At 41.6% G+C, this 23788-nt stretch overlaps 2 protein-coding genes across 4 annotated transcripts in view; both read left to right on the top strand.

Moving 5' to 3' along the window:
- The window catches only part of lekr1 (Leucine-, glutamate- and lysine-rich protein 1), an 81209-nt gene extending 76016 nt beyond the window's left edge, over positions 1-5193 (top strand). The window contains exon 12 of one of the 2 annotated variants that reach the window (XM_030744881.1): positions 4259-5193. In XM_030744881.1, the coding sequence (XP_030600741.1) occupies positions 4259-4714 (456 nt within the window). In that variant the 3' untranslated portion in view covers positions 4715-5193. The remainder of the gene's footprint in view (positions 1-4258) is intronic. The other variant, XM_030744880.1, reaches the window with a different exon arrangement.
- Positions 5194-12208: 7015 nt separating this feature from the next.
- ccnl1a (cyclin L1a) lies at positions 12209-21673 on the top strand. 2 transcript variants are annotated; one of them, XM_030743515.1, is made up of 10 exons: positions 12209-12543; positions 12782-12856; positions 13300-13409; positions 15373-15493; positions 15652-15716; positions 18039-18138; positions 18264-18368; positions 19454-19704; positions 19818-19916; positions 20055-21673. In XM_030743515.1, the coding sequence occupies exons 1-10, from the start codon at positions 12304-12306 to the stop codon at positions 20527-20529; spliced, it is 1641 nt and encodes a 546-aa protein (XP_030599375.1). In that variant the 5' UTR covers positions 12209-12303; the 3' UTR covers positions 20530-21673. The 2 variants fall into 2 exon arrangements, with proteins under 2 accessions (XP_030599375.1, XP_030599376.1); XM_030743516.1 differs by lacking the exons at positions 12209-12543; positions 12782-12856; positions 13300-13409 and adding an exon at positions 13866-14002.
- Positions 21674-23788: the final 2115 nt, after the last annotated feature.

The raw sequence follows: 23788 nt of genomic DNA, 5'->3' as shown, positions 1-23788 counted from the left end.
TGTTAAAAAAAATACAGCTGTGTTGCAGAAGCATACACACCGAGTTTTAAAGTGCTCGTTACACTGTGAACCACCTCTCTCATGGCAAGCATATCAGGTCAGACTCAGTTTTTCCAGTGCATTTCAGTCTGCCTACAACACAACACCTCCCATCTGGGTTGAGTACTCCCAGTATGTTCAGTGTGCTTCTCAGTAAACTGTGCCGGGGCCAGTGTATAAGGCAATAAACATAGTGGTACAGCATCCCAGAGGTCACACAGAGTTCAATTACTGAAGTCATTTTTCACACAGGTTACATGTAGCATATAAGAGGTGAGATTAGCGTTAGTAACATAGTAACATTTTCATTTTGTCAAGCGTTACATTACATGTATATGGATGTGTAACTTTGTGTGAGGAAAAACACCACATGCATAAAACACACAGCAGCAGCTGTGCTGTTATTTAGACAATATGTACATGTAAAGTGATCTTTCAGAGATAAAGTTAGAAGCAGCAAATTGTCTGATTCTGGTCTGTTTCTGTCGCTCCGCACAGACCTCTTCCTGAAAGGGGCGGGTGCAGCAGCAGCTCCAGTTTGATTTAAAGTTATAGACAGTGAAATGCAGCTCAAACCCAGGGGCATGCAGGCATGGAGGAAATAATGAGCTTTGTGTTATTTTAAGCTGAAACATACACACTCTGGGGACATGTGGGACTTACATTAACTGGTTAAAAAGGGGCATTTTTTTTTCTTTCTTCCCCTCACCCAAACTCTGTCTCTATTTCTTTGTGTTGGCTGTCTCTGTCTCAATCACTTTCAGCCCCCACCCGGTCTCTCCTTGTCTCCCTCCTCCCCGCCTCCTGTCTGTCTGTGGCTTTGTTGCAGCTGACCAGGACAAGAGGAAAAGGTCACTGAGTCTGACGGAACAAACAGCTGACCTTTAACCCCCCACTGACCACTGAGGTCACACAACACAGAGAGCACACACCACATGCAACGTCAAAAAAAAAAAAAAAAATCTGCATGTAATTGTATACCTCTGTTTTCTGCACACGTTTGCATGTGCAGGACCCTCTGGGTGCAAGCCTCTAAACATCACTACATACAATATGTATTTGTTGATCAGGGTATTAAACTGTATGTTATGCGTATTGGTGTGTGTGTGTGTGTGTGTGTGTGTGTGTGTGTGTGTGTGTGTGTGTGTGTGTGTGTGTGTGTTACCAGTGGAATGTGGTTTACTATGTAAGATTAAAAGCAGGGGCTCTGTAAGTTCGCGTGTGACTTCCTTCTAATAGCCCTGTAATCCTGCTCTCACTAGGAGCCCCTAATGATTGCAGCTAGACTGGCATGCATGACATCACACACACACACACACACACACACACACACACACACACACACACACACACACACACACACACACACACACATGTACGCAGGCCGTTACATGTCTGCATATAAACATGCAGGGAGGAGACTCATACACACACCAAAACAAAGTGGCCTAACGTGCAAACTGTCACACGCACACTCATACTTTAATAACGTGAAGTGTGACACGCTGCACATAAAGCTTGGAAGCTGTGTCGCAGCCGTCTGTTAACACATGTACATATGCTGACAATTATAGACACACACAGAGATATTTAGATATAAAATATGAATGTGAAAAGCGGGTAAAAATGCATTTAATATATGTCCTCCATTATGGGCCTCTGAGAAGCAGATGTGGCTGTACCGCCCGGGGCTACAGCAGTATTTATACACAGAGACAATCTCACAGTCACATTCACAAATCAAGAAGAGTGTTTGTGTTTTAAGTGGAAATACAGAAATGCTGTTCCCCTTTAAAAGCACACACAAAACTCACATTAAAGGAGTTTTTTTTTTTCCTTGAACCTCTAGGAGAGTTGAAAACAATGGCTTCATGAATGTTTGATGTATAGCGTGGCCAGTGAGAATATTAAAAGCTTAAAAATTATTAGTGTTACATCCGATGCTTACTCAGCCAGATCAGAAAACACCACATTTCACTCCGTTCTGGATTAAATTCATTCATCTTGTGATTCAGGGTGACAAAATCATCATTTTTCCAACCTGGAAGCTACATCCATGTTTTTTACTGTTTATGAAGGTGTTATAGGTGGATAAACGCTACAGATGGGCCATTTTAAGCTGTTGGTAGGTGGTTGCTAGGCAAAATGATGGTGTCATAATGTGTGAAATAGGTTCATAGATAAGAACTTTTCAGGGGCCTAAGATGTACCCATGTGTCAAGTTTGTTCAACTCCTGATGGTCTATGAAGAGTTCACAGACAGACAGATTTCATGTGTTATTAACACATTTTTTTTCCAACAAATGAGAAGTTACATTAAATAACAATTAATTGCACCATTGTTTAATTTGCACTAAAGGACTGTGCCGCAAATGCCTTATAATCAATAGCTTCTGGTGGCATTTGTTATCAGGCTTTAGGTGGATTGGTGTCACTGTTTTTATTAATCTTATTTTATGAATCTTCTTGAGCTACTGCAGATCTACCAAATACCTCACAGTCAGCTGGCTGTCTGTTCTGTGTGTGCACTGAATGAGGATCTGGTGCTGTACACTGCCCTGGCTTTGTAAATATTGAGAGAGGAGCGCTGTCTTACAGACGACTAGGGCATTTGCATTTGCCCTTAGGACTGGGGAGAGGGTAGATGGGCCAAACGAAGCAGTGCATCTAAGAGTGAAAGTAAATGTAGCACATGCTAACGTGCTAAACTTCACAATATAAACACATTGCCAGGAGCTGAGTGAGAAGCAACCAGACCAGAGGGCCAGCAGAACAAAATTTGATAAAAAAAAAAATCATTCTTTGAATGTAATAAATTGATTATAGAAGTTATTCAGTCTATAATTCAGCTCACTGACACACTTTTTGTTGTGTACACATACACATGCCACATGCGAGCTTGAGTGCCTTAAGATTGTGTGGTGTTAATTACTTTGAGTCCACACAGAGTGCTAACAAAGAATCTCCCCCCTCTTAGTGTCGGTTAAATTATGGCGTTTAGGTTTGTCACTTAACCATTTTGGGTTGCAAACAACACGTGTCCATTATCAAACAGCAGATGGCCATAATGATGCAAACCACTGAAATGGCACATGCTTGTTATTAAATGAGCCAGTACGCAGTCTTTATTGCCATGTGCCATATTGGTGGGAAATAGATGTAGAATTAGGATAAAGCTACGAGGGGCATTAAAAAAATACGCTTTTAATTTTTAAGTCTTTGCCTAAACGGAGGGATGCACTGTTACTGTGGCCCTTGTGTGCCGTAAACTCTTAGCTGTGTGTGTGTGGTAAACAGGTGATTTTTGCACATGCTGTTTGGCTTGCTATTTTTACTACATTGCTGTCACTGTGTTCATGCAGCTCGGCTGTTATGTCTCTCTGACCGTGTCTCTTTGACTGTGTCAGTGCTTTTGTGTCACAGAGTTGCTCAGAATGGTCACTTTTTTTCTCACACCCGTTACAAAGCTGATTTTTAAATGCAAGTGGCCTCTGTTTATCTCACTTTCTTCTTCTTCTTCTGTTTTGAACTCTCTAAGATCCCTTGGCCTTGCACTTTCACCTTCACTGCAAAGACTTAGAGACAGCCTCCGGAGAGTCAGGCAGTGTTTTCACCAATTCCTTTGTCTCCTCAAGAGACACCGTGGTTGACACAACAAACACTCCTTCAAGAGTTTCCACATTAGTCTGCAGCAGATCAGGTGGTGGATCAATAATATGCAAAGAATTGTGCTATCTGTATGTAGTAAAGTTAGATGCCAAGAAGCCTGATGCAGGTTCCAAGTTTCCAGAAATTGTGTTTTGGGATATTTGATGTGGAGTCAAATGTATTAAGCATATTTTAGAGAACAAGAAAAACTGCACAGGACACTGGTTAATCACTTTGAGATTTATGGTCACAAATTTCAGTTCATAACCCTCCTTAAAACCATAAATATTTAGCCATTTGCGCTAGTCATGCAGAGATTTAATAGATGAAGCACACAGTGTATTTTGTTTGTTAAATCTCTGCATGACTGTGAGTCAGCTTTGATGTACTGCTTTGAACTTGAGCTAAGCCTAGTTCAAAGCTGATTAGCACATAGAAAATAGGTTAATATTAATATACATGCATGAGAAACTGTAAGCTGAGACAGGTGAATTGTTCCTTCTTTATTTGAAAATGAAACAAAAGTTGTTGAAGAAATGCTCAGTAAGATTGATTTCTTGTTCATCTCCAGGTAGCATTACTCCAGGACACAGTAAGGCGGGAGTGTCAGGAGAGGGAGGAGCTAACTGCGGCTCTGTCTCAGACTCGTCAGGAGCTCTTTGGACCGCAATCCCGGGCGTCTCATCAGGGCACCTTAAGGCCTTCTCCTCCAGATCACATGGAGAAACACACACCCCCAAGGAGCAAAAATGTACACAACCGCAGTCAAGCCCAGGCATCGATTACTCGCTCCTCAACCTCCCCAAACAGACTCCGGCCCTCCCCTGCCTGCACAGACAAAGACAGAGGCCGGGGCACAGGTGGAGGGGGAGCAGGAGGGAGGAATTTGGAGTTCTGGAGTAATGGGAGGGTGTTAGGTGGAGAAAAACAGCAAGAAGTGACGCTGCCCAGACTGAAAACAAGCAGCACAGTGAGTGAAGTCAAACGTAAAGTCAGTTTAGTGATGGGGAGGAAAGAGAAACTCTAAGAAGCAAGCTGAAAAGAAGGACACAAAGTGTGTTAAACTTCTGTTTACTGCACAAAACAGATCTTTAGTGTTTACTCATTTAATTATGTTTTTAATTTTAATAGGATTTTAGTGTTTCTTTAAAGTAAATATCTGTCTAACTTCCTTCTTCAAAACTTATACACACACAGATGAGGTTGTCTGAGTCCTGTTTGCACACTAGTAAACTCTCAGTACACACACTCTGCAACAGATATGCACTTGTTCTCTCACAACCTGACTCACACAGACTCACTGGCACGCACAGGATTTCACAAACACCCACACGCACACAAACACACACGCAAAGAAACACACACACAGAGCTTTAAGGAGCATGACAGCATGTCCCTTGCCACCCATGGACGCAAACAAAAGGCAGGCAAACACAAAAGAAACTGTATGGTAAGCATCCCCAGACATGCGCGCACGCACACACACACACACACACACACACACACAGACACACACACACACACACACACACACACACACACAGAGCAACAACAATTACCCAGCCCTCTCCCCTGAGGCTTTGTGTGTTATTGACATCATTCAGTCTGTGGAAGGTCTTTCCATCCCTTCCTCCTCCTCTCTCTTCCTCTTCCCCTACATTTGGGATAAATTGGCATGATGGGAGAGATGTGTGAAGTGTGTGTGTGTGTGTGTGTGTGTGTGTGTGTGTGTGTGTGTGTGTGTGTGTGCGTGCGTGCGTGTGTGTGTGTGTGTGTGTGTGTGTGTGCGTGCGTGTGTGTGTGCGTGCGTGTGCGGCATGGAACTAATTTCCCTGCTTACTAGCACACATGCACACAAGCCTTTGCTCTCTCCGTGTTCCTCTTTTCCAATCCATCTGCGAGACAATGCACACGTGCAGTTCATTCACATAGAAAAAGGTGTGTGCTTGGGGGTGGGGGGGGGGTATTATATCCTGCCAGCATTTCCTGTTTGCCAGAACACACACATATGGTTTATCTGCTAAAAACCTTGGTCGGTGTGGAGAGGTCACTGCGGCACAAAGACTGTGCGTCAGTGAAACCTGCTCATATGTTTTCCAAAGGTTAAATGAGATATTTACTATAACGCGTCACTGGGGAACATTTTCCCCAAATTGACTGTCACGAATATAGAAATAAATTTGCTACTGATCCATTGGATTTTTCACTTAGGTTTTCTAGTCGTGTCATTTACTCCGGAGCAGAATTCCACCTGCTGTAAGTTTTGGTACTTCCATTGAACGCAGACTTCCTTCGAATAAAAACAACAAAATATTCCCTCTTAGTGTGATTTATGTGGCACTGGTTGCGTTTTTGTGCTTTGGAACTATCGTGGTGTTTTTGCCTACTGTGTGTTCATTTAACAGAATCAGTGAGAAAATGAGCTTCACAAGGGAATCTGGAGCTTGAAAACAGCAAAACAATCTCAGCTCAGACTCTGTGTACTCACAAATCCTATTGCCTTATCGCCTGGTCTTCATCACATGGAGTTTGCTTTGTTGTCGTGGAGCCGTAGAAGTTTTACTTTCTAATATTGTGAGCGTTTCTCATCTATATTGGCTCTGAGGTTCAGCTTAACAGTTCAGACTAAAATAGCAAAAATTCTAAGTGGAGCCTTAAGTCAAGCTTTGAATCTTTGAAATTTAAAATAATTCTTTAATCAAAGAACAGCCATAAACTGTGATTGAATAGATTCTTGGGCTTGTGTCATTGATGAGTGCAATTTATAAGAGTTAACTTGAATTTCCTTGTTCAGCCACTTACAATATTTCTGTGAGGCTAGCAATAAGATTGTATCTTCAGGGATAACTACCTTCAAAAACCTCAGAAAACTATGCTGACTAAACAAAAAATGCTAGTCAGCCTTTATGCCCTTTCACTCGTGAGGTGTGTGCTAACTCTTACACTATAGAAACACATAATGTTTTAACTCAATTTCAGCTGTTTGCTTTTCATTTTATTTATTGAGCAACATAAATATCATTGAAAGGTTAAAGCATTTTGATAATATAGGGGTTAGCATGTTTACCTAACCCCTACACTATCGGTTGGGGTTATGCTGCATGTTTGCAAAACAACCCCGACCTCATGCAGGTGGGGGGGGGTCACAAGCCTGGGTGAGTGGGAGGGTTGCATCAGGAAGAGTGACTGGTGTAAAAATCTGTGCCAAACCAAAATATTTATTATTAACCCCACAGGAATGGTGTAATTAGATGAAGAAGAAAACCTGTGTTGCCAGAACTCTTGTAAAGTAAACTCAGCAACAGCAGGCATGAGTTGAGAAAAATGAAAAATCTTTTGAATCATATTAACTTGAAACTTTGAGTTTTCTTAACTTTTTTTTTAACAGTGCAGAGTAGGTACTAAGTTATCAGCAAACCTTAAGCATTAATATTATTTAAATATCTGAGCAATTAAAATAAAAAATAAAAAAAAGGGGGGGGGGGGGGGTTGCTATGCAGCCCAAAACAGTTTTTATATCAGGATCTATGTTAATTTTGACTGCTCCCTTATTCACAAGGGTTCGCCACAGTGGGTTGCTCTGCACTCTTGCTTTGGCAGATTTTTTTTTACACTGGATGCACTTCCTCACGATTTGTGTCTGCTGCTAGGACTGAACTGAGGATCGTTCTGCTTTTTAAGGCAGATTTTGTACCAGGGTCTAAACATGTTTATTTCTGCTGTAAAATGGGGAATATTAACATTTTTACACATTAAACAAATCTGTAAGAATGCTTTCTTGCATTTGTGCAATATCGCTAAAATTGGAAACATCTTGTCTCAGCGTGATTCTGAAAAAATGATTTCATGCATTTATTACTTCTAGGCTGGATTATTGTAGTTCATTACTATCAGGTTATCATAAAACCCCCCCTGAAAAGCCTTCAGATGGCCTAAAATGCTGCAGCGAGAGTACTGACAGGATTAGAAAGAGTGGGCATACTTCCCCATATTGGCTTCTCTTCATTGGCTCCCTGTTAAATCCAGAATAGAATTTAAAATTTGAGGAACAGTCTTTGGCCTTTACTCTTTGGCTTCTTAACCGCTTGAGGGTGACTGATCATGACTAACAACAAGACTAGAAACCTGTCTAGTATATGACTAAAAATACTAGCTATTTGTCCTTGACAATTTTCCAGTCATTCAGTGAGCAGTTCCTCAAGTATCTGGACGTTTGGGCCCATTTTACAGTGTACATTTTCATTTGTGAAAACAGGAAAAGTAACATTGGATTTAATAACATCAAATAAAGGCTGGTTACACTCTGTACAAGCTGCCTCACTGACAGTGATTTCCTGTGCCACTGAATAAAATAGAGCCATCATCATTGTTATTACTTGCGATGCAGTTTTCCTGCTCTGTAAAGACAAAATGTCCACCATGAAAAGGGTCTGATCTGAACACGCGCCGCTCACATTCTGACTTTTGACCTTTCTTTTATCTCCGTTATGCTTCTTCCCACTATGACCACCATATCTGCTGCCTATATAAAATGCTCTCCCTGCCCCTCGTCCCCACTACACTCACTATCTCCTCTGACTGTGCACGCTGTTTATCTCCTTCTTTCTCCCTCAAAACACAAACACCCATCTCTCCCTCACTCCCTCTGTACCTCTGACACACACACACATAAATCTGCCTCTGTGTCAATATTCTTTTAATCTCTTTGGCCTTCTTTTGGTATTCAACCCCTCTGACCCCGTTGTGCTCAAAAGCAATTCCCTCTTCACTGTATTTTTGATCCAGTCAGCTCTCTCTCCCTTCTAGTCCTCTCTGTTCTTGCACTGGCAACTGTTTCTTTGCTCATGCCCTTGCTTTGTAGCCCTTGACCTGGTGTCCTTCCTGATCTGTGTGTGTGTGTGTGTGTGTGTGTGTGTGTGTGTGTGTGTGTGTGTGTGTGTGTGTGTGTGTGTGTGTGTGTGTGTGTGTGTATTTGAAAACGACCCATGGGGCATGTGTCTGTGTGTGAGAGAGAGATGGTCTGAGTAGATATAACTAAAGTGCTTCTCATAGTGTCTCTGATATGACTCATTGAAACTCTTTCTGCATCTTCATACAGGCACACAGCATAAAGCTGTCACAAATGAGGCTCTTAACTTTTCGATTTGCCCTTACACACAAACATGGGTATGTACACACACACATATGTAATACACACACACTGGGAGTGTGATCTCGTCAAGGTAATTATCATAGCAGGGCAGGCATGCACACGTGTCTCTGGGGAATCTGTGCAAGTTCCTCGTAAACACACACACGCTCCAGGGAGTGGCGTGTGTGTATAACTAAGCCCTTGTTCGTCACTGGGCGTCCCTGAACGCCTTTGTCCTACGTTGATATGGTCGTTTCGGAATTCGGCCGTCCCGTGAGCCCTCCCACACCCCATAATTAGTGTCACCAGGGCAACCGGAGAAAGAATGCTCGTATTCTTGTCGTGGTGGCAACTGCGTAAGCCGGAGGTGCTGGTTGTAGGTGTTGGTTGATGACGGGGGGGGGGGGGGGGCCTCACTCTGCCCATTCATGCAGTGTATGAGTAAAACTGGCATGGCTAAATCTTTCTAAAGGTTGTGGAAAACATGGATCAAACTTTAACCCTGGGCAATAATTTGCTAACATCTGCAGTTTTTTTTTCTCTGAGTTGAATGTGTAACCTGTTATCTGTGTACAGCATGCTTCATTGTACAGTGCCATGAAAAAAAAAAAAAAGATTTGCTTTTTTTTTTTGCATATTCATCACACATGTTTCCTATCAAACAAATTGTAATATTTGACAAAGATAACTGGTGATAAATGATGATTTCATTTATTAAGGGAAAAGGTTATCCAAACCTACCTGACCTAGTGCTAATAGCCACGCCCGCTTGCTAATTGTGGTGATAACAAACCAATAAAATTCTCAGCCTGGCGTGATATCGGGTGATCAGCCGTTGGCTAGAACCCTCCCCACCTTGCCACCTTTGCAATGAGTCTTTAAGATCGTTGTGGAGGAATTTTGGGCCACTCTTCTTTGCAGAATTGTTTTAATTCAGCCACACTGGAGGGTTGTCCAGCTTGAACGGCCTGTTTAAGGTCATGACAAAGCATCTCAATCAGATTTAAGTGCGGACTTTGACTAGGCCACTCCAAAACATTCATTTTGTTTTGTTTGAGCCATTCAGAGGTGGACCTGCTGGTGAGTTTTGGATCATTGTCCTGCTGTGTAACCCAGGTGCGCCTGAGCTTCAGGGCATGAACTGATGACCGGACATTCTCCTTCAGGATTTTCTGGTAGAGGGCAGAATTCATAGTTCCATGAATTAGAGCAAATTGTCCAGGAAGCAGCAAAGCAGCCCCAGACAATCAGACAAACTGCCATGTTTGACTCTTTGTATGATATTCTTTTTATGTGTTAATTTTAAGCCAGATGTAATGGGACACCAAACCTTCCAAAAAGTTCAACTTTTGTCTCATCAGTCCACAGAATATTTTCCCAAAAGTCTCGGGGATCATCAAGATGGTTTTTGGCAAATCTAAGTGTTTATGGTTTTTTTGTCTTTAGGTGTTTAGATTTTCTTTAGATGTTGCTCTGGGTTCTTTTGTGACCTCCTGGATGAGTCATTGATGAGCTCTTATAATGAGTAATTGAGTCGATTGGTAATTTTGGCAGGTTGGCCACTCCTGAGAAGGTTTACCACTGTTATAGGTTTTCTCTCACCTTGGTTTCACTGCATTCCCAAAGCCTTAGAAATGGCTTTGTTATCCTGATAGACGTCAGTGACTTTGTTTCTCAGCATTAGATCGTGGCATGATGTGTCGCTTTTTGAGATCTTTTAGCCCACTTCACTTTGTCAGACAGGTTCTGTTTAAGTGATTTCTTGAATCAACAGGTCTGGCAGTAATCAGGGTGGGTGTGGCTAGTGAAACTGAGACTGAGCTGTTTAAAAAAAATGTGATAATCACAGTTAATTCATGATTTAACGGTGGGGGGGTTTAAAAACAATTTTTTGGTGTTTACTCAGGTTATCGTCTAATATTACAATTTGTTTGAAGATGTCAGATATTTTCATAAACTGATTAAAAAACAACTTACGTAGAAAAATGCATCAATGTAAGTGTAATAATAAAAGATAAATTTGAGGAGCCATGTAGATTTTATTAATTTTATTTCCATCAAATATTCAAATTAAACAGTCTGAAAGGCTGGTCAAGAGGGCAGCAAAATTATTACAACCTCAAACACAAACAACAGTACAAAACAACAGAAGCTGCTACACATTACAAACAAGGGAACACAATATCTGGCCGTTGCATTTGCAATCAAAGATCAATTCCAAGGTGGGCACAGAGGAGATTTAGGACACTGACCAGTATAACTGTGTTCTTTTTGTCCAGAGACCCACAGACTGCCACTGGTTAACCAGACATATTTGTGAATAAATGATGACATTTACTGTAGTTATAAGTTAACTATAGTGCCTGTGGCTTTGTTGGTGAGGAAATAGGACAAAGATGAGCATCTAAGTCCACACAGAACAAACTGAATGACCCGAGGAGCCCCACAACTTCTTTTATAGCCATTGGTGGGTCTCTAGTTTCCTCTGCTGACAGTTTTTGGTAACTACAAGGCTTCTGGCTATAAAATCCTGGGAGATGAGCCGTCACTGAACAAAGTGTTCCTTGTGCTAAATGCTGTTTTGCGCTGTCATCTTTGACATAACCAAAGTCCTTCTAGAAGCAAGTCCCGTCACTTTGCAGCAAGCTGGGTAACACCTGTGGACACTTGTTTGGGCAGTTATTTTGATACAGTATCTAAAATTACTTTGTTTGCGATATAAAATCTACACACAAAATTACAAGTTAAAACCGATCCTAGTCAAGTCATCGAATTAAATATTAAATAGTACAAACTCCCCGTAGACTGTGAGAAGAGCATACAAACAATGAAACTGCTGTTTGTTTGTTTTTTCCTTATTTCATTAATATTTTCTTCTTTTAGTTTAAATTGGCGGATGAATATGTTCCAGCGGTAATAGTGAGAAGTCCGGACTTTCCCGTAAATCACGTCAAAGAAACCGTCGGTGGTGACCGGCGGTGATACGTTTCCTCCTGCTGCCTTTGGGTGACGTCGGAAATGTAGCCTGCATTACCGGTAGTGACGTTTAACGGGCAACATGTAGCACGCAGTGACTGGGGAAAACTTTTATACGGTCATACCAAAGATATAACTGATTTAATTCATGTATAAAGTACTTTTTTTTTTTTTTTTGCGTTTTTAGGATCAGATAACTTAAGTGCCCAAGCACTTTTTGGTTTAAAAAGGAAAGCAGTGGAAACATTATAAAAAACAGATAATTTTTTGATTATTATTATTAAAATACTTTTAACTTACATTTAGAATATTTAAATACATTCAGGTTGTGTACAGTTGGAACAATTTAACGATTCAACGTTGCGACTCTATTTACTACCGCGGATGTACACAGCATTTTCGACTCAGCTGCATGTTGACGTCACGTACTTCGCCAATCACCCTGCTCCGCCGTCGCCCTGTGGAGGCTGTGTTCACAGTATCTGCTAATCGTTGTTTTTCGGGTGAAGATGGCTGCAGGTCCTCTCTCTGTATCTTCCAACGCGTCTACTAACAACGATGGCATTCTTATTGGCGACAAAGTTTACTCAGAAGTGTACCTTACGATCGACAACTCGCTTATACCGGAGGAGAGGCTCTCGCCGACGCCTTCGATGCTCGACGGCCTCGACCTCAACACGGAGACCGACCTTCGCATTCTCGGCTGTGAACTGATTCAGTCGGCGGGTATTCTCCTCCGTTTGCCCCAGGTAAGCCCTCTTGAATAGTTGCAGTACATTAACGGTGGTTGTTTAAGCCAGAACAGTCAGCAATTAGAAGGCTTTTTTTTGTAATATACAGTACGTCGCGGCCTACTAGTTAGCAGTGTGCTAATATTAGCTCTTGACGTTGGCGTGGTGGAATTAAAATGGCGGCGATCCATTGTGCAAGGTTAGGCCAGTTTACACGACGAAGTACAAATGTCATGCTTTTTATTCCCTTCGACAGGTCGCAATGGCAACTGGGCAAGTACTTTTTCATCGTTTTTTCTACTCCAAGTCCTTCGTCAAGCACAGTTTCGAGGTAAGTGTGTTAGGAGTTTCTGGAGTGTTGTGGGGCCGCTGCTTGGCCGGCAGTGTTAGCATAGCATAACTTGCATAACGTTGTACCTACGTTAGTGGCAGCCATGTTGTCGAGTCAAACTCTTTCACTTAAACAAATTCAAGACAAAGAGAGGTATCCTGTCAGTACGAAAGAAAACACAAGGTCACAGTACAAAATAGTTTGTTAAATAATTAAAACACTATCACTTTTGAGGCGTCAGCAATAATCTGTACAGTATTTACGGTGTAGGCCCTGGATTAAAGTTTTTTTTTTTTATTTTATTTTAATAAATTGAGCACACTGCCACAAACCAAACAATAACTAGGTCTTGGTTGTTTCACATTTGTTTTCACCACATGTGAGCTCTGTTTCCTGTGGTTTTCCTTCCAACTTTGCGCTTTGCTTATAATTTTATTTTCCAGATTGTTGCTATGGCTTGCATCAACTTGGCCTCCAAGATCGAAGAAGCGCCCCGGCGAATACGAGATGTCATCAATGTTTTCCATCACCTGAGACAGCTCAGAGGAAAAAAGTAAGCATTCAAATTGAATCCATTGTCCTTTTCCTGGAAATAATTGTGTAATATATGAAACATGTTGCATTTCTTTTTTTTTTTTTTGTTTTTGTAATTTAATGTTTGATGCTGATATGTGTCTGCTGTGAAAGTGCCCTTTTGTTTATCCATGTACTCTAAACCATTTTAAAACTTTTCAGTTTCCGCTTCACTGGTAGTTTGAGAAGTGTAATTGTCTACATTTAACATCAGTTTGACATTACACTGAAATTAATGCCTCAACAGACTCACTTCAACAATTGAAGTGCATTTATTTGTAAGGCACAGGCACAGACAAAGCATCTGTGTCTGTGTCTTCATAGAAATCTGTTCATGTCAATATTGCAGACTTTGGCATTAACTTGACTTCTTTTTTCCCTTGCAACCAACTAACAGCGACCAGCTACATTTACCAAAGCCTGGGTGATGTGGAATGGTACGTAAGATGAAGCTGTCGGCATGAACCATGATGCGAGGGGGAGCTTCCTCCTCCCCCAGGCCCACCCCACCCCCTCCTGCGGGAGACTCCCGTGGTCTGAGCCACTTCGGGGCACTGGGATCGGGGATGACAGGTTGGCCGAAGGTCCTTGGCCCCCGGGGCGCCTTGAGGACTCCTGTGGTTCAGTCTTAAGCTTTGGGTATCTGTCCGTCAATCTGCGGACCCTTGGGTAATGTAGTTTTCTTCTCTGACTGCTCCTCACCATGCATTTTAATTGTGCTTAAAGAGCAAAACCCCATCCACCAACTGCAACCATGGCTTTTAAAGAAATATCGCCTTGTTTGTTGGAGTTGGAGTGATCAGTTGGTTACTTTGAGTCCATGTCGGTTTTTGTGCAGGGTCAGTGCATGTTCTGTAGTTTTTAAGTTTGCCATTATATGCTGCAAATTTGGTTTTGCATTTCATAAGTGTAACTGCGAGGTACATAAAACAGGTGTGATTTTAGGTGAGATTTGTAATGTAAAGATTCGTGCCTGCTGTATTAATAACTTTAATTCAGGAAAGTTTTCTGTTTTTTGTTTTGTTGCATGTGGTTTGTAGCATTACATTCACATTAAAATATCTTTGAGAAACAATAACAACCGATCTGGAACAAATTGAAATTGGCTGGTTTGACAAGGGTCATGCTGATTCAATTCCTAGAAATCATTGTGGTTTTGTTCCATCCCAGATTTTAGTTCATCTTGTGAGCATGATGTGGAATAGGAGGATGGTGCATGGTGGACAACATGTGAGCACAATTAGGTTCCATATAGGCAAGATACGTAGGTAGGTGTAGGTTCTGTTTCTTTTTTCTTTTCTTTTTTTTAATGATTTTTGTCCCACGAAAGCTATATGTAGTGTGTCTCCATCAGTGCTGAACCAGAATGTTTTGTGGGTTAGTGCAGTATGTTGACAGTGAAACTGAAGTGTCACTTGACAAAGAAAACTGCACTGTACATTTTCTTCTAAGTTTGGATCATCTGCTTATGGTGATCCTGTTCCATGGTTTTGTTCAATTAACCTGGATCTATACAGTGTATGTATATAATGAGAATTAGTCATGACAGAGTACAGTAGTGGTGATTTTGCATTTTTGTGTTAAAAATTTGTTATAAGTTTGAAGTACGATACATCTCATGTGCGTTGAAGTAGTGACTATAGCATTGATTTGAGTTGATATTTCTGTTAAAGCTGTGCCACAGGGTGTTTTTTGGGTTGAGGGTTGTCTTTGGATCTCACAAGCTTTCACTGGAACCACAGGAGTCCACAAACCCCAGCAAACTGTCAGGCATGCAGACAGTTAACTGCTGCTTTGAGTTGGTTGAAATGGGAAAAACGAAGGGGTGCAGGAATTCAGAAGGGCACTGTCTTTTTTTTTTTTTTTTTTTTTTTTTTCTTTTATCTTTTACTTTAATTGTAATAGGGAAACAATATTTTACTTTGATTCCTTTGCAAACTTAGGACTCCAAGTCCATTGATACTTGATCAGAACTACATAAATACCAAAAACCAAGTCATCAAAGCGGAAAGGCGGGTCCTGAAGGAGCTGGGCTTCTGTGTGCATGTCAAGCACCCTCACAAGGTGAGTTGAACTTTTTAAATTAGTAAGTACAGTGTAGTTATTGAATCTCTGCTGCACAGGTGACAGGTTTAGCAAACTATTCTTCTCAGAACAGGTTTGATCTTGGAGACACACCTAGGACTTTATAGCTGTGTTTTAACTTCAGTGTATGATTCCAGATCATTGTCATGTACCTTCAAGTCCTGGAATGTGAGAAGAACCAGACACTGGTGCAGACGGCCTGGTAAGTTATTTAATAGTTCCTCACAGACCAACCCCCCACAGCAGCAACCTGTGTCATGTCTACAAGAAGTGCCACCAGACCTGGGCTAAAGATGAAGTTGAACGAGTTTCAAATGGTTGAATTTCTGAAGAGCACTTGATTTATCTGCCAGGAACTTGGGAAAGACCTATCTGTTGGAACACCTGTCAGATAAGTGATATTCAAGTGCCAGTTTGAGGGCACTCATTTGAAAAGCATTCAACGACCATTTTGCCCAGGTCTGACGACGACATTCCCTCACTCCATTTGAACCCTTCCACCTTTTTTTTTTTTTTTTTTTTTTTTTTTTTTTTTTTTTTTCCTGATGGAGAAATTTGTGTTATAAATCTGCTTATCTCACTCTCTTGTCTGCCCTTACATGGCTTACTGTAAAGTCTTTTTGATTTGCGGTGCCCAGGGAACTTGGTTTAACTTTGTCCTTTCTCTCTACTCTTTGATTAAAGGGTAGTCCATGCTGGTAAGTCACATAAAGAACCTCTGAACTCTGCCTCCTCCAACCACATGACCTCAGGAAGCTCCCCCCATTGGCTGGCTGCCCCTCTCCTGACAGCCAATCCCAATGCCAAGATTCACTGAAGGGGGCGGGCAGGCGGGCCTTTCCCCAGCATCATCTTGTTGTCTCTTGGGTGTCCAAAAGGATTTGTATTTTTTGGTCTTGCTATAAAGGTTTTCATCTGTAATAAGTATTTGCCAAGTAGCTACAGATAGATTTATACTTTATTTATTTATTTATTTTTCCTCGTTTACTTGCATTTATCAGTGAAGTAAACTTAGCCAGAACAGTTTTTTTTTTTTAAACACTTTACCTGCCTATTTTTTATATTGACAGTAGGTATTGTGTCTTGTCCCCAACTGACGTGGTGTCCAGACATGTGTCTGTCTTACAGGCTGATCCAGTTCTCAGGTTTTGCCTCCAAGGACCTGTCTCACCCACGCAGCAGTCAGAATCCAACGGCACTGTGTTGTTTGTAGTAGAGTCGGCATGTTAGTTTTCACCTGTCAAAGGGCAGGTCAGGTCATTTGTTCAAGGCAGGTTAGACTGAAGGCAGATTATCTGAATGGCAGATTTTCAGCATTTGCAGCAAACTTTCACTGGGGCAGTCCAAACAAATTTTATGTATGTTGGAAATTGGCACAGACAAGGCAATCAAAGTGTCACTGCTGTCCAGAGGAAGTTTAGCTCTAGGATTTTTTTTCCTCATTGATTGTGGCTCTTTTGATAGTGATCTTACTGGGATTAGTGTTGATATTTTAAGGAGTCTCACCGCCATGTCTCTGTAATCACCCTTTTTTTTTTTTTTTTCTTTGTGACGTCTGTTTCTTAAGGACATAGATGGTCACGCTACCCTGTACTTACCTGATTCACAACCTGGTCATCCTGTCATTCCTAATACTCTCCCAATGTCTAATCTCATTTATTCATTGTCCTAGACAACCCTAAGACACGTAATCTGTTTTTAGCTTATGCCATGAGCCATTCTCACCTGACGTCTTCTATAGAAGGCTCTGATGCCGCATACAAGAAGGGAGTTGTATGTAAGTGGAATCAGTGGCGATTTCAACTTCCATTTTGACAGCTTTTAACTTCAAGTGAAACATGTTCTCCAGATGACCTTTTGAATCAGTGTTATGAACCATACTTAGACAGGGCTTACTGTGAGCACATACACATGCCACTGACTCCCAAAAATACCGGTTGCATGCCACCTTACATGCTCTGCTTCCCAATTCCTTTCAGATTTGTGGTAGCTGCATCCTAGATAAATGTTTTACATCTGTTAGCATGCATGCTTCCCACCTTACATGGCATGTGCCCATGTCTCAATCATCCTTAGAGGGTAACAAGGTTACGCTCAGGACACAGATGACGTGGACTTGGAGGGTAGAAACTTTTCACCATCTGTGTCTTCATGCTTTATCTGTGATGTGTGGTGCTCTCATGGATGCCCCAGAGAGAAATGGACAAAGTTAAACCTGAGTTTGTATCTCACTCAAGCACTGTGGAACTTTATTATTTCAAAAGTCAAATCCACCACTCCAGGAAAAAACAGTTAACAGTGCTAGTTCAAAAGTGACCACTCACAAAATCATGGGTGGAAAAGATTAAAAATGTGAATATTTTAAAAGTTAAATCCTTGATTAGGAGTTGGCACTATAAAGAAATGTTGCAGAATATTGACCTGCAGTATTAGGTTATGGTTAATGCAGTTGAGTGAAAGCTTGACGAAAGGTTTTGTGTAGAGAAGATGCTATGTTTTTGTTTCTTTTTTTTTGTCTCCATAGGAACTACATGAATGATAGCCTGAGGACCAACGTGTTTGTGAGATTTCAAGCTGAGACTATCGCCTGTGCTTGTATATACCTCGCTGCCCGAGCACTGCAGGTGAGAGGAATTTTTAAATTAATGTTTTATTTTGAGCTGGCATTCACACATTAGCACATCAAAACAATTTTTGCTCTAATAATAGCACTTTAGAACTACAGTAACTACCTGCATGTCTTTTTCAGATACCGCTGCCATCCAGGCCTCATTGGTACCTGCTGTTTGGAGCCAGTGAAGATGAGATTAAAGATATCTGCATCACCACCCTGAAACTCTACACCAGGAAGAAGGTAAATATGAGTACAAGGTTTTCCTGAACTCAGAGTGGAGGCTGTGTGGCACTAAGTGCTGTCTGCCTGCAGTGAGTGTGTTTTGTGACTGATGCTAATTATCCTCAAATCCTGCATGATAAAGCACATTTAGAACACAGTGAACTGAGGTCCATCTTTGGCAAAGATTGTGGGAATGAAACATCACTGTCAGTATTACACAAGTTATAACATAAAAATAAACAGCAGCACATCTGTATTTCAAAATTAAAAAGTGAAGTTTTGGAGTCCTTTTCAGAGAAAACACGGTTTTCATCTGACATTTGGTGAATGAGCCTTTTACAGACTGGGACACACAAATGCTAGTTAACATTAAAGGTCCTTTCACTCTCTCCCTGACGTGCTTCAGTGTCCTCTTTGAAAGCCAGCAGGACGTCATCAGTAACTGTTGACCAACCATCACTTTATCTGCTAACAAAGAGTTACATCAGGCTTCAAACATTACCTCAGGTCATTTGGCATGTGGTAATTGCAGAAATCACTGAAAAGCCAGGACTTGATTATACGTGAAAGGGATTTAAGCAGGCAACTTTTCTTTTTTGGGGGGGGGGGACTTCTTGAAGCAAAGCAAGTTAGAAAATGACATGACAGTAAAAGCTGGGTTACTTTAATCTTAATGGGTGGTGTTTGTATCACTGGTTCATGCCATTGTCAGAAAACAAAAACAGGAAACTGATAAAACCACCAGCAGAGGCCGGGCCATAACTGAGAGCATTTGTGGTGAAGTGTTGGGTGACTCGTATAAAATTCAGCAAACCAAAACAGTGCAGCTTACATTCAGAGTGTTTGTTTTATTTTCTGGAATATTTAATTTTCCTTTGGCATTAGATTTAAAAAAAAAAAAAGACTTTGGTTTGGCCACAAAAATTTCTCCATTTAGCAAAGTTGGTTCACAGGATAATTTAATTTGCTGCAATTTTGTCAAGATATTGTGCAAGCTTACTTTGGTGCACTAACCGAGATTCCTGCACTGTATGCCACAGGGGAAGCTGTCAGCGCTCTTTGCAGACTTTGTGTAAACATTTTTTTCTTCTCCCTCTCCCTAGCCTAACTATGAGCAGCTGGAGAAGGAAGTGGAGCGAAGAAAGGTGTTCTTGGCAGAGGCTAAGCTGAAGGCCAAGGGCCTGAATCCTGATGGTACTCCTGCACTGTCCACACTGGGTGGTTTCTCTCCTGCTTCCAAACCCTCCTCCCCAGTGGTTAAGGTGGAAGAGAAATCCCCGAATCCCCAGAACCTCAAACCAGTTAAAAAGGAGCCAGACGCCCGGACCCAGCTCAACAAGAGTCCACATAATGGGTAAGAAACGCACATGTTAACATTGATATTTTGATGTTGCATTTGTAACAGTTGCCATGTGCGATTTGCCTAATAAAGTCTGTTCTTAAATTCACACTGTTTGTTTTTTCCAGGTTAAGGAAGGAGGTAAAGATCGGGAGGAACAGTAGAAGTGGAAGTCGTTCTCGTTCAAGAACGCGTTCGCGTTCGAGATCACGCTCCGCTCGCAGACAGTAAGTGCTACAGTGTGCTTGTCAAAGTTTTAACCTGTATGAGTCTAGCTTTAACTGCAGGATGTTTAAACAATCTGATTTCGTTGAACTGGCTGAGTCTCTCTGGCTTCATTTTTCTTTTCTCCTTTGCTTTCGCAGTTACAACAGCAGACGCAGCCACTCAGGGACCTACAGCTCTCGTTCACATTCTCGCTCTCACAGCCGCAGCCCTTCGCCTCGGCGGCATCCACCCTCACCCCTCCTCCCCCATCTTAAATCGAAGTCCAGTCACCATGGCAATAGTGACTCCAAGCCCAGCGGCCGTCATAGCAACAGCGGAGGTGGAGGGTCCGGTCATAAGAGGAAGCGGTCGCGCTCTCGGTCGCGGTCCCGCAGTCCAGTCAAAGTAGAAAGGGACCGGGACAGAGAGAGGGAACGTGAGAGAGACAGAGACCGCAGCTCCTTCGACCTGTCATCAAAGAAACACAAACACGAGCGAGGAGGTGGCCATCGAGACAGGAGGGACAGGGAGAGGTCCCGGTCGTATGACAGGGACAGAGAGAGGGAGCGTAGCCACAAGAGCAAACACCACAGCAGTAGTGGGCACTCAGGACATAGTCGTCATCGCCGCTGAGACCCACACCAACACACTCTGGCTCTGGAGCTGATGGTCACTATAATATTTTGAGTATGTGCAAATCAAGTTAGACATGTCCTCTGAATATTAGAATATATTTAACATTGGCAGGAGTCACGTCAGCAGATGTACCTTGAAAAATTAAATACAGAAGTTAACCAAACATTTGCTTAATATGATAGGTGACATTTTTGAAACTTGCATTATTGAAGACCAAAAACTTCCAGTTGAGTCCAAAGCGTCCTCGCTGCCCTGACTGGGAGAACATGTTTCATTTGATTTGCTTTTTTTGTATACCAGCAGATCTCCTTCCTGCTTAGTTTGAGTTTCTCATGCACACCCTGCATCTAACCACCAAAGTTACATTTTTTTTTATTTTCAAGTTTTAAAAAAATTTGCTAGTATTATGATTGATCACAGTGAATCACCATTTGTCTCAATGGCACGCAAATGACTTTGAGATGACCTTGTGTTGCTTTGAGTCTCATACAGAGCAGCAGATCTGTAGCTGACATTTGGTTTAGATGGTTAGTACTTTTGCATCTGAAGGCAGACTGCAACTGCGATGGACCACCATGAGGCGCTCTACTGTTAGGTTTACAAGTATGGAGACTTCTTTAAACATCTGCCCAGACAGGTAGAGGCAAGGCTGCAGTGTGACATCAGCTCCAGACTCCTCCATATATCCTGACAAAACATCTGGCTTACCCCCCCCCCCTTTTTTTTTTTTTTTTTTTTTTTTTGTTGTTGATTTTTACATATGTTATTGACATTGGGGGGGGACTTATTTACAGTGTAAAGATGGATTGATGACCACTGACGAAATGTGAATGCTTTGATTTATAAAAGCAAACTGCTCAGTGGACGTACTGAATAAATGTAAAATAAATGTCATTCAGGAAAGATCAATGTTTGCACAGTCTGTTTTCTTTTTTTTTTATTGAACACGTATTTGTTGCTGATGCTGTATTTTGTACAGTTTCAAAAGAATACTGTAGGTGACTTTTTTTTGTCCTCCCAGCCGGGAATGCAGACTTCATGCAAAAATATTTTAGGGTTGTTCATTTTGTTACACTGGTTTTTAGTCTGCATGTGTTCATGTCCAATTTTTATTCAGTAATAAATGAGCTATGCCACTGAACTGCACACTCCTTTATTGAATTTCTGCCTGTTATTAAAAGTGAGCATTTCTGGAGATGGTAACGTTGGAGCGGCAGGAACAATTCACTTGGATTTGTGTTGCATTTTGCTTGTTAAATGAACCCTGAAGTCTCAGATGATCAAAGGACTGACTCACAATAGGACCTCCATCTGATCCGAGTGGGCATAATTCTGAGTCAGTCAGTCTGTGGCAGTTAAAAAATGAGAAGCAGGGAGGTGAAATGATATTTATGGCAGCCAGAGGGTGCTGCAGGCCTAACGCATCAGTGTTTTACAGCTGTCTTCCCATGCATAGTTATTCAAATACTGTAAAACACTGAATAAGATATTTGATGTAAGAAAGCAAACATGAAGCATGTTTGAATATTATAGCCAAACCCTGCATGCTAAAACTCACCAAAGAAGATATTTCTGAAGATTTTACTCAGTTGACATGCAGCCAAGTAAAAAAAACAAACAAAAAAGCATGCAAAAAAAACTGGATCATTTCATCTCATTCAAAGTCACCTCTAAATTACAGACACATGTCAGTGGACTGTGTTGCTTCAGCTACTATTCTACTTGTCCAAGCAGCGATGCTTTGGGTTTTCACTGAAACAGCTTTCACTGGCTGTCGGAGCCCTCCACATCGTTTTTTTTTTTTTTTTTACCATTGCCCGCCACACTGTCATCACTCAGGTCACTGGTCCATCTCCCCTCTGTGTGATTAAGCAGCTTTTTCTGTCTCAAACTTTCCAGTCTTTCATTCTTACACACTTCATCATATCGCAGTCACACAGTAAGCGATTGCATCTGCCAGAAACCATAGATCCTCTCAGTACCATGAGCCACATGCTCATGCTGACACGAAAGGTCGTTTGGTGTTTTCAAGGCAGTGCAACTATAACATCCGGCATACCAATAATCAGATTAAGACCACCTGTGCTGTAGCAGTTTCAGGTTTTCAGATACTGAGTCTCAGGCAGAATTTTGAATCAAGTGTCCAAGCAAGCAGCTGTAGAGTCAGCAGGTGGTATGCAGTCATCATTAATGGCTTTAAATAAACTTCTTCCTGTTAGGACAGGAGCTCGCTGCATGAGCACACCGCATGTGTTACCAGTCGCTTTAAATGGTGAACTGTAAAACGCCCTGTGCCTCTGTGCAGGTATTTGCTGAACTGATAGCTGATGGAGAGTGTTGTGTATTTGCCTTATAATTCCTGATATAGACTAGAGACTACTATGACCTGGATGACTGAGAATCTACACAGACAATTGAATTGTACAGAGTTGAGTGTACAGAGTGCGTCATCAGCTGAGCCCGGCTGACTCAAAACATCCAGCTGTCAAAAATGATTTGTTACGTTTTAATTGAGATCGATCTGAATCTGATTATTGCTACCAGCTCTGAAATGCTCTGTGCTGCGTCAGCTCATACAGCCGCTGACAAGTGCTCCAAAACACTTCACACTGAGTCACCCCCGAGGGTCGTGGTTGAGGTGGTCCAGATTTGTTCCTGCATGAGAAATGTGTCTCGAGGAACAAACATTATGGAATAACTTTGGTAATCATCCTATTTTCTCTCAATGAGTTTCTCTGTTTGCATGCACCGAGGGTCTTAATAGACCCACAGCATCTTTAACGTGAGGTCCCAGTTGTAATTTGCAGTGATAATGTAACGGCCACCTGGAGTTCGGACACTGCTGTCAGTGTTTCTGTGAAGGGACGGGAGGAAACCAATATTTATCATCTTTCCTGGTCTATATATATATATGTGAAAAGCAAAAAATTCTGAGAATCGCCGAGTTAATTTATTGTAAAGATTTATTATACAGCTCTGTCCGGTAGGCAGACATGCAAAAGGTGCAACAGGCAAATATGACAGTCCATAACAATAACAACTCTTGAATTTTCAATAAAATACAGCATTCATTTGTTCGCAGTGTTAATTCATAGTAATATAAAAACAACAGAAGAGGAAAGAAAGGGAACGCGCGGCGGAGACAAAGTCAAATCTGGCATTTGTGGTTTCAGTGGTCTTTCCAGAGTCGATCAATGTGTTACCGTGGCGCCTGTAAAAATAAATACTGGCCTTATATCAAAAATCAAATGTGATC

The sequence above is a fragment of the Archocentrus centrarchus genome, chromosome 13, assembly GCF_007364275.1.
Source record: "Archocentrus centrarchus isolate MPI-CPG fArcCen1 chromosome 13, fArcCen1, whole genome shotgun sequence".
Classification (NCBI taxonomy): Eukaryota; Metazoa; Chordata; class Actinopteri; order Cichliformes; family Cichlidae; genus Archocentrus; species Archocentrus centrarchus.
Note: the sequence above shows the minus strand (reverse complement) of the source record. Positions and strands in the feature narration are given on the sequence as shown.